General features: G+C 35.8%; 1 protein-coding gene across 3 annotated transcripts in view; it reads right to left on the reverse strand.

The window, feature by feature from the left end:
* Nucleotides 1–11,171, reverse strand: part of LOC127837844 (carnitine O-acetyltransferase-like) — a 31,731-nt gene that overhangs the window by 20,020 nt on the left and 540 nt on the right. For all 3 annotated transcript variants that reach the window (XM_052365246.1, XM_052365248.1, XM_052365249.1), the window contains exons 2-7: nt 10,414–10,620; nt 7,247–7,327; nt 6,753–6,871; nt 6,236–6,289; nt 1,246–1,414; nt 509–680 (exon numbers count right to left, since the gene is read on the reverse strand). In XM_052365246.1, coding sequence (XP_052221206.1) covers nt 509–680; nt 1,246–1,414; nt 6,236–6,289; nt 6,753–6,871; nt 7,247–7,327; nt 10,414–10,620 — 802 coding nt within the window. The remainder of the gene's footprint in view (nt 1–508; nt 681–1,245; nt 1,415–6,235; nt 6,290–6,752; nt 6,872–7,246; nt 7,328–10,413; nt 10,621–11,171) is intronic.

Genomic DNA, 11,171 nt, shown 5'->3' on the forward strand with positions numbered 1-11,171 from the left:
AATTGTATAATACTGAATAGACACTGTTGAACTCGTATAAATAAAGTTGCTAGTATGTTTATTTTGATTTTTTGCATGAAAATAACCATTATTATTAATTTTTGGGTCATTTAGTAAAGTTTAGAATTCTTTTTGAAAATCTGGTAGTAACGTTAAGAATTTCACAAAACCTTATCTGGAGCTCTGTAAAAAGGTTAAAATGAGGTAACATAGCTGAGCCACAGAAATATATTCCAATATCCCAAGCCTTTTACTTATCAGCATACATAAAAGAGTAAGAGTCATTTGTCAGGTAAGTTTTACTCAGTACAGCATGATTGCTTATGTCATTGGCATAATTTGGTCTGGAGCTTGCAAATAAATTACAAATGGCAAAATCATTCAGGAAAAAGATAGTCAAGGATGCCTTTGTAACCTTAGAACCAATGTCCGGGCCGTCAAATAGTGAAAAACAAAGCAATCTACCTTTGTGTCTAAAACAGCAAGTTTACAATATTACACTGATTACCTTTGCACATATTCTGGTAAGCGTTGGCCCAGTTGTTTCTGTACTCCAGAGTAAAGAGACCAAGAGGTGGCCCCTGTTTTGATCCCTGTTTCACTACATGTTCAAGCTGACCCTTAAGCTGGGACGTGTTTAAGGGTTTGTTGTCACTGCCGTAGACTGGTACCTCAAAGAACTAAAATTAATAGATTTGTACCAATAAGAAATGAAATGTACGGACTGGTACCTCAGTGAAGATTCTGATAATGCAGAGTAAAACATGTCTATTTTGGGTAATTTGGTTCAAATAAATGTTAATCTCTTGCCCTGCTTGTTTCAACTGTCATGGAAAAGGCCACGGGCCCTTTTCAAGAGGTATTTTCATTTTGTATCCATTTTTTTTTCAAAATAAAACTTACATTCAGAGGGCAATTTAAAGGCAATTATAATGAAAATAACACCTTTTGAGCAATGTAGCCAAAATCAGGGCCCCAATTTTGCCCTTAAAAGTCACAGCTTGAGCCTAGTTATAGGAAAACTGGCCTTAATGCATGTGTGTAAGTCATAATGTGGGATGTAATTTTCCAGAGCATATTTGTTAAAAAGAGACCTCTTTTAAATGAAACAATCTATAAAAGCCGAAAGTGTTATTTCCCATAAGCCTGTGCGAACTTGGCTTAAACCCAGCTTTCACAGGCATAGGCTCATTTATTTATTAGACAACACACTTGCATTGGAGTACATGAGATTGATGTACTCACATTGTTGTTGTACACGACAGTGATGTGTCTGGGTGGGTCGGGCCGGTCCGGGGGGAAGCACACCCACTCATCCTTGTTGACTCTGGGTATCCTGCACGCAGAGAGCACCTGGTAGTACTGCATCATGCACAGCGGGCTCTTGCCTAGGTGCTCCACTGGTAAGGTCTGCCTACAGAACAAAGGAACCAGTCAAAGTCAAATTTGAGCTTCTGGTAGGGTCTGCATACAGAACAAAGTAATCAGTCAAAGTCAAGATTGCGCTTCTGGTAAGGTCTGCATACAGAACAAAGGAATCAGTCAAAGTCAAGATTGAGCTTCTGGTAGGGTCTGCATACAGAACAAAGGAATTAGTCAAAGTCAAATTTGAGCTTCTGGTAGTGTATGCATACAGAACAAAGGAATCAGTCAAAGTCAAGATTGAGCTTCTGGTAGGGTCTGCATACAGAACAAAAGAATTAGTCAAGTCAAGTTTGAGCTTCTGGTAGGGTCTGCATTCCGAACAAAGGAATCAGTCAAAGTCAAGATTGGGCTTCTGGTGTGTTCTGCCTACAGAACAAAAGAATCAGTCAAAGTCAAGGTTGGACTTTCTGGTGAGTTCTGTCTACAGAACAAATGTTTTGCCTATATAACAAGGGAATAAGTCAAATTTAAAATTGAGCTTCTTGTAAGTTTTGCCTATAGAACGAAGGAATCAGTCAAAGTCAAGGTTGGACTTTCTGGTAAGTTCTGCCAACAGTACAAAGGAATCAGTCAATGTCAAGATTGAGCTTCTGGTCAGTTCTGCCTACAAACAAAGGAATCAGTGAAAGTCAGGTTTTAGCTTCTGGTAAGTTCTGCCTACAGAACAAAGGAAACAGTCAAAGCTAATGTTGAGCTTCTGGTACCTACTGATCAAAGGAATCAGTCAAAGTAAAGATTGAGCTTCTGGTAAAGCCTACCTACAGAACAAAGGAATCAGTTAAAGTCAAGTTGGAGGTTATGGTATGATCTGCCTACAGAACAAAAGAATCAGTCAATTTCAAGATTGAGCTTCTGGTCAGTACTGCCTACAAACAAAGGAATCAGTGAAAGTCAAGTTAAAGCTTTAGGCAAGTTCTGACTACAGAACCAAGGACTACAGGTAAGTCAAAGCTAAGTTTGAGCTTATGGTAAGGTCTGCCTAGAGAACAAAATAATCAGTTTATGTCAAGATTGAGCTTCTGTTCAGTTCTGCCTACCAAACAAAGGAATAAGTCAATGTCAAGGTTGAGCTTCTGGTAAGTTCATCTTACAGTACAAAGGTATCAGTCAAAGTCAAGATTGAGCTTCTGGTAAGTTCTGCATACAGTACAAATGAATCAGTCAAAGTCAAGACTGAGCTTCTGGTAGGGTCTGCATACAGAACAAAGGAATCAGTCAAAGTCAAGATTGAGCTTCTGGTAAGTTCTGCATACAGAACAAAGGAATCAGTCAAAGTCAAGATTGAGCTTCTGGTAAGTTCTGCAAACAGAACAAATGAACCAGTCAAAGTCAAGATTGAGCTTCTGGTAAGTTCTACATACAGAACAAAGGAATCAGTCAAAGTCAAGATTGAGCTTCTGGTAAGTTCTGCATACAGAACAAAGGAATCAGTCAAAGTCAAGATTGAGCTTCTGGTAAGTTCTGCATACAGAACAAAGGAATCAGTCAAAGTCAAGATTGAGCTTCTGGTAAGTTCTGCAAACAGAACAATGGAATCAGTCAAAGTAAAGATTGAGCTTCTGGTAAGGTCTGCCTACAGAACAAAGGAATCAGTCAAAGTCAAGACTGAGCTTCTGGTAGGGTCTGCATACAGAACAAAGGAATCAGTCAAAGTCAAGATTGAGCTTCTGGTAAGTTCTGCATACAGAACAAAGGAATCAGTCAAAGTCAACATTGAGCCTGCTAAGCAATAGAAAAAGATATCAATTATCCAGAGGCAGCTATTTAATACTATGACAAGAGCTGTCTTAAGTGAGTGCGCTTTACTAATCTTCTGCTATGATAGCATGATGTATGTTTTCTTTCAGTCACGTGATATTATGACAACTAAAGACTATTTGAAGTTGACTGTAGAGGTTAAATAGGATATTTAAATTTAAAGATGAAAAATAATAAATTGAAACAAGACATGTGACCATGCCAAGAAATTTAATTTCAAATTTACCGGTACACCGATTAATTTAGGTTCATTTAATTTACTTTTGCAAGAACAGGGATGCATATAAGCTTTCTACACAGAAAAGTACAGCACAATACCTATCTTCAGACTAAGGTTCTATTTTAATTCACAGCGACTTTGACCCAATATGGCCCAAATGCAATTCCAATCAATATAAGCTACCTACAAAAACAATAACAGCACAATACCTGCATCCAAACGTAACTTATCTATAGTTTTTTTCTATTTTTAACTACAGTGAACTTGTTCCCACTGCTCCCGAAATGCAATCCCAACATAGCATGACAGCATACAATGATAGAACAAGAGATTGCCAAGCAATATGGTCCCCTACCGGTGAAACTCCACCATTGTCAGTAAAAAATATGTTTTTTTATATATTTGTTGCCATAGCAACCATAATTTTTGACGTAGGAACAAAATGAAATGACGTGCATAATCTCCATATTGCCATCTATCCATGTTTCAAGTTTCATGAAAAAATATTAAGAACCTATAAAGTTATCGCAGGATCCAGAAAAGTGTGACAGACTGACTGACAGACAGACAGACGGAGTGCAAAGTTATTGACTAGAAACAGTTTTTATATTTTTATTAACAATGCCCCCCTAATGGCCCCAAATCATGCTTGTGCTAGATCAGCATTTTACCTGCCAACACAAAATTTCACCATATTGACCTCTATTCTTACTGAAGTCACTCATAGCCAACTTGTTAAATGCCCCGTGCTCTAGGAAATGGGTCTATATGCATAAGTACAAAGTATTGTCCCATATTAGCCTGTGCAGTCCGCACAGGCTAATCAAGGACGACACTTTCCGATTTTATGGTATTTTTCAATAAAAGAAAGTCTCTTCTTAGCAAAAATCCAGTTTAGGTGGAAATGGTCGTCCCTGATAAGCCTGTGCAGACTGCACAGGCTAATCTTGGGTGACACTTTACACACATGCATTAAATCCCATTTTCACAGAGGGCTGCTTATATATTTTCAGCGACAGAGACTCCGACCTAGGATGCAACTCTCCCAAAATACACCCTCATGCTAGGTCTGGAAATATGTACAGAAAAGAATTGTTTGACACACTTAAACAGTAATTTTCTTAGTACACAAAGGGGCTTTATTCTGCTACATTGCTGCTAAAAGTTATGAACTTGATGATCCCCAAAACATGTGGGAATTGAATATCTGTAGTAGTTACAGAGAAACTTATTTTTGCACACGAATGTTAACATACATTTAATCTTGCCAGAAAACATGGACAAGACTTTTATAAGTATAATCTTGCTGAATCACTCTACTGCTATAAACACTGTGCAAGTTTGGAAAGAATAAGATGGTAAACTTCTTACTTAATCGCGCAAACAAGGAGAATTTTCTAAAATTCAAGGGGAGATTATTGTGTACTTATTTCTCCGATACCGCTCTTATTCAATAGGGTTCAAATCCTCATTGATATAAAGATACTGTGCAATTTTGGAAATAATTGGATGAAAACTGTGGAATTAATTGCGTAAACAAGCTTTCGAGTCACTGTGACCTTTACCTTTGACCTAGTGACCTGAAAATCAATAGGGGTCATCTGCCAGTCATGATCAATGTAACTATGAAGTTTCATGATCCTAGGCCTAAGCATTCTTGAGTTATCATCCGGAAACCATTTTACTATTTCGAGTCACTGTGACCTTGACCTTTGACCCAGTGACCTGAAAATCAATAGGGTTCAAGTCCTCATTAATATAAAGACACTGAACAAGTTTGAAAAGAATCGGATGAAAACTGTGGACTTTATCGGATAAACAAGAAAAGTCTAAGGCACGCACACACAGACACCATGCCATCCCATAAGCTCTTCTGCCTTTGGCAGTAGAGCTAAAAAGTGGTGATGCACTGTTGTTATTATAGGCCTAGGACAATTCAAAAACATAAAGATCCTGAACACATGTATGAAGAGTAAGTTATTTCAATTTCTGTATATGGATGAGTTCCACGAAATTGTTAACAAGAATTTTGTAAGCACAAAAAGAGGCATTATAATTTTGCTAAATAGCAAACCAGAGTTATAGAACTTGGTCAATGACCTCACACAATGACCACAATCGCACGTGTGAAGTTAAAGTTGAATACCTTGAGAAGAAACAGTGATATGGAGATTATGCATGTTTACCTTAACCAGTTTTTAAGCAAAATAAGGGTCATAACTCTTCTTAATTGAAGGTCATAGTTTAAAAAACTTAGTCAATGACCTCAAACAATGACCCTAAACAAGTTAAACGTTTCAATTGAATACTCTTCATTGCATTAAACTACCATTGAAACACTGGAAGTAACAATGATTGTATGGTAAATGGATACATTTGTCTGTAAATACTTAACCATACAAGCCATGTAATAACAAGATGTGTTTGAATGACCTTGACCTTTCACCACTCAAAACGTGCAGCTCCATGAGATACACATGCATGCCAAAAATCAAGTTGCTATCTTCAATATTGCAAAAGTTATGGCCAATGTTAAAGTTTGACGCAAAACAACAAACAGACAGGGCAAAAACAATATGTCCCGCAGTATAGACGGGGGGACATGCAAATATAAGTCATATACCATATGCAGCCTGGATAGCTCAAGCCCAGCTGGTGCATATGCGTATTCTCTGCACACTATAAAGTCACACATGGTGTTGTGGTCTCATTAGTTGTCAAGAGTAGCTATTGACCAGACTATTTAGATGGGCTGGCTGGTCTGGACCTACGCTAGCCACATATGGTAAAAGACATATTTTCATATTTAAAGAATCCATAACTGCTGCTTACTCATCAATCATGACCTTGTAATCCAGTAAACCAGCAATCAGTCTCGAGGCATAGCTGGAAAACAAAACATGAAATAATTATAGGATCAGATTCTCACATGCATCAACCTAACATACTTATATTTGTAATGCATAATTTTTTCTAAATTCTATTAAGTCATGTCAAACAGTATTTAAGTATTACATAAAATCAGCTATCTTGTGTTATGTTTTTGTCTTTAACCAATACTTGTTCGTGATATCAACAATTTAAGTGGATGAAGCATGGACAAAGACTGAAGATTAATTAGTGGGTTGGAGTAATGGAGGTGGCGGAGAGTCATTTAATTGGAATTATTACTTCATAGTCCAATTTCAGATTGTGAAATTGTGCTGGGATTTAATTTTCTTTATAGAGACCTGGTGGCAAATGCTTAACATTTAGGCTAAAAATATATTATTTTAAAGTTTGGTTGAGTATAGCCAGTAGCCCACTTGCATAATTACAATAGCTCCAAATAAAGCTTGCACAAACTTACTTTAATTGACCTTCAAGGTCGTTGAAATTTCCCCTAGGAAACAGGACCCCTGGGTTTGAATTGATTACACAGGGTTCCCTGACATCTAGGTAGGCAATGTTACGCCACCAATCAGAAAGCTATAACAGAAATGTATGAATACATGTAACATTTTAAATAATAAAATCCACACTGAAAAAGAGGACCATACATATCTAATAAAAATCTGACTATTCTGATCATTTATAAACAGTCTTGGAAGTCACATGCAAATTATTACAAATCATGTTCATATGTACTCATACTCAAACACTAGGTTGAACTCTTTGTATTTCAACAATAATGACAAATGTGGAAATACCCTGCAACAATTATAAGTCACACTTTATTTCATCTAAAAAGTGTTTACTAATAAAAACACTTCTTACAATAGTTTTTACATTGGTAGAATGATTAAAGGTCAAGATCAAAATGTAAAAGCTTTTGTCATTTAGTAGTTGATATTGTCCAAGTACCCAGTTTGTGTGTTTCCCAGCTCTCTCTATCAGCTTGGCTTGTAACTCGGGACCTACACCATTCTTGAAGTCCTCACACAGCTGAAAGTTAAATATGAAATTTCAACCTTATATGTCAATAGGATTCACATAGGGTTAAGTGATACCTTTATTGAAAAAACAGATTTGTATGAATGAAGACACAATGGCCTCAGGCACCAGATGTGGACAGAAGAGACCACGATGCAAGTGAAGTCTATACATTTGCGCAGAGATCCTGCTTGTCATTCAGAGTGTTCGACATGATTATGGATGAAGGGTAATAAACTAATATTTTGACCACATCTGACCACACATGTTCCAGTGATTTTTTTCCTTTCTTTATAAAATTCCTGTAAAAGGTACTTTTCCAATTGAGAAAAAACTACACAATTCCCAATTGTAGTATAGAAAAAATTCCCAAAAGGAAGGCCCATTTTGTCAATGCATTTCAAAAGTGCGTTATCTGCAAGTGAACAATTAAAATGAGCACTGAAACTGAACATTTCAAGCCAAAATGCATATTAATGAATATTTGAATTGGTCTATGCAATTTATACCAAGATATTTAAAATACCCAGAAATCCCAATTCAAAGATTTTAAAGCGCAAATTGCCCCAATTTCAGGGCTTTTGGCGTTTTTTTTCCTTAATTTGTTTGGTACTGGTACTTTTCCCAATTTGGCAAAAAAAAAATCGCTGTGTTCTTTAAATACATCTTATATAAAGAATATAGCAGCTACATGTATTTCACAGTTGATCCATAATTGTCTAGGCCATGGGCTAGTAGGCTCCCACTCATTGCTATCTCTCATAATGGATACTTCTTCAGGTTAAATGCATTTGAATCAAGAAAACAAGTGTGATTCAATCATAACTGTAAAACATAAGAAACAGAATACTAGTAAATGATGAGTTTTTTAACATGTAACTCAAATTATTAACTTCATTTACTATGTCTTAAAGAATCATTACCAATACACAATGGATCATTCCTTGCATCAGTCTCTTCTTCAGGCGGATTCAAGAATCAATATATATTTTAAAAGGTAAGGCTACCTATTGATTCCACTTTTCAAGTCATACTTAAGTGCCCTAAAATTTAACTTGTCCTGACCTAAAACTTACAAGTTCTGAGCTTAAAATATAACTAAATATATCTCACCTTCTACAAGAATGACATAATAATCCGATTGGCTTAAATTAGAGCGGTCACGTGCACATGAAGTATTTTCCATACACCCCGAGTAATTCCCATACTACCGGAGTAATCGAGTAGTCGGTTGAGATATAATCGTTACACCATCAGTAACTGACGGTGTATGGGATATACACCCTCCGTAATTTAATACCATAAAAGCTCTTGTATGGTATGAAATTACTGACGGTGTTTATCCAATACACCGTCAGTTACTAACAGTGTAACTAATAATATTATGTAAGTATTCAATAATTGTACAACATATATTGAAAAAAAATGATGCACACTTACTAATATTGTAAAATATCAATATACTTTTATAAAGATCACAGTCCAAAAGAAGCCTGGACCGCATAACAGCCAGTTATTGTGCATAACAAACAAAACTGAATAATTTGCGCTTTATCATTTTATTGTACATGTAAACCTAACGCTTTGAAAGCAAATAAAAGCCAAATTACTAAATTTGTAAACAAATTTTCTAGTTTATTTAGAAACCTTTCACTTGTACAAGGGACTGTCAATAACGATGACGATGAAAAGAAAAGTTGTAAAATACCGTATTTTTTTTACAATTATTAGTTTATATTGATTAAAATATCACGACTGGTATATTACATTAGTTGAAAAAGTTCATATTTTCAGTATATTCGGTAATAAAATTTTGCCATGTGAAATCGAAAGTACATCGCAAAATAGGTGATATAACGATATACAAACTATAAATAACGCAAGTAGATTGATAATTTTATATATAAAATATATACAATTCACTACGCTTGCACAATTTGCATTCCTGGGTTTACAACGTGACGATGATGATCAATCTACTGGCTTTATTTATAGTTAACTGGTAGTTACCTGGTAGACATACCAAGTAAAATTTATTACCGAATATACTGAACATATGAAAACTTAACAACTTTGTTCAATACCAGTCATGATATTTTAATCAACATAAACTTATATATATAATAATTGTTAAACACAATGTCCCCCTATATGACGTTTGACCTTCACCACTCAAAATGTGCAGCTCCATGAGATACACATGCATTTCAAATATAAAATTGCTAGCTTCAAAATTGCAGAAGTGACATTACATGAGCAATTTTGACCCATATATTTGACCTTGAAGGATGACCTTGACCTTGACCTTTCACCACTCAAAATGTGCAGCTCCATGAGATACACATGCATGCCAAATATCAAGTTGTTATCTTCAATATTGCAAAAGTATTCATAAAATAAGCGATTTGGGCCACATATATTTCACTTCTGACCTTGAAAGATGACCTTGACCTTGACCTTTCACCACTTAAAGAGTGCAGCTCCATGAGATACACATGCATGCCAAATATCAAGTTGCTATCTTCAATATTGCAAAAGTACTCATAAAATGAGCCATTTTGGCCACATATATTTGACCTCTGACCTTGATGGATGACCTTGACCTTTCACCACTCAAAATGTGCGGCTCTATGAGATTCACATGCATGCCAAATATCAAGTTGCTATCTTGAATATTGAAATACGGCAAAAGTGTACATTAAATGAGCGATTTGGCCACATATATTTGACCTCTGACCTTGAAGGATGACCTTGACCTTGACCTTTCACCACTCAAAATGTGCAGCTCCATGAGATACATATGCATGCCAAATATCAAGTTGCTATCTTCAATATTGCAAAAGTTATTGCAAATGTTAAAGTTGGCGCAAACCAACCAACAGACCAACAGACCAACCAACCAACCAACAGACAGGGCAAAAACAATATGTCCCCCACTACTATAGTGGGGGACATAAAAATACGGTATTTTACAACTTTTGTTTTCTTCGTCGTCGTGGTTGACAGTCCCTTTAAGACCAATAATTTGGTCATACCAGACAATCAGACTCCTATTAATGTCAAACCCTGCACAGGTGTATCAGTGATTAGAAATCCACCTTTTTTGCTTGTTCAAACTCCTGATCAGACACAAGTGGTCGAAGTGTCTGCAGGTACTTGTCCAGCGTTTGCTCCAGAGGGGCAACTGGGAACTTTGGCAGCGCAGCTTGCACAGAGAACATGCGACCCTTGAGTTTCTGAGGCTGGGTGGACGTCATAGTGACAGCAGACAAGGAGCTTATAGAATTCTTCCCAATTTGACGAGCCTGAAAAGGCAAATACAGTCAATGCAGGTTAATATGATTATTTTTTTCTTTTCTATGAAGCTAAAAACAATTTAATCACACTTGAAAAATGTGATGAATTTTTTTTTACTTAACTTAATAAATTTATCAGCAAAAGGAAAGTATATGTTAGTAAAGTTTGGTCATTGTAAATTGATGACCTTTAATCTTGCAAATGACAAAACACCTAATATTTATATAGTGTGAAGTAGTAGACTTCCTAACAAAGATAAAGAGATGCATTTCGGGAGAACCAAATCAAAACCTTTTTTTAAATTTAATTGTTTCCATTATTGATGTTTACTTACCAATTTTAAACTGCTAGTTTTAATGTCATTAATGACATGTTAACAATTATCAATCAAACTAAAACATCAATATCATATTTTTGGTAGTGCTTAATAATGTAATAATAATATATGTGTTATTATTTAGATCTCTATAGGAACATATACATAGTAATACATAAGTGTGTTATCTTATAACATTAGCTAATCCCTGGCTAGACTAGTCTTTATATGTAGATATAAATT

Source organism: Dreissena polymorpha, chromosome 7 (assembly GCF_020536995.1).
Source record: "Dreissena polymorpha isolate Duluth1 chromosome 7, UMN_Dpol_1.0, whole genome shotgun sequence".
Lineage (NCBI taxonomy): Eukaryota > Metazoa > Mollusca > Bivalvia > Myida > Dreissenidae > Dreissena > Dreissena polymorpha.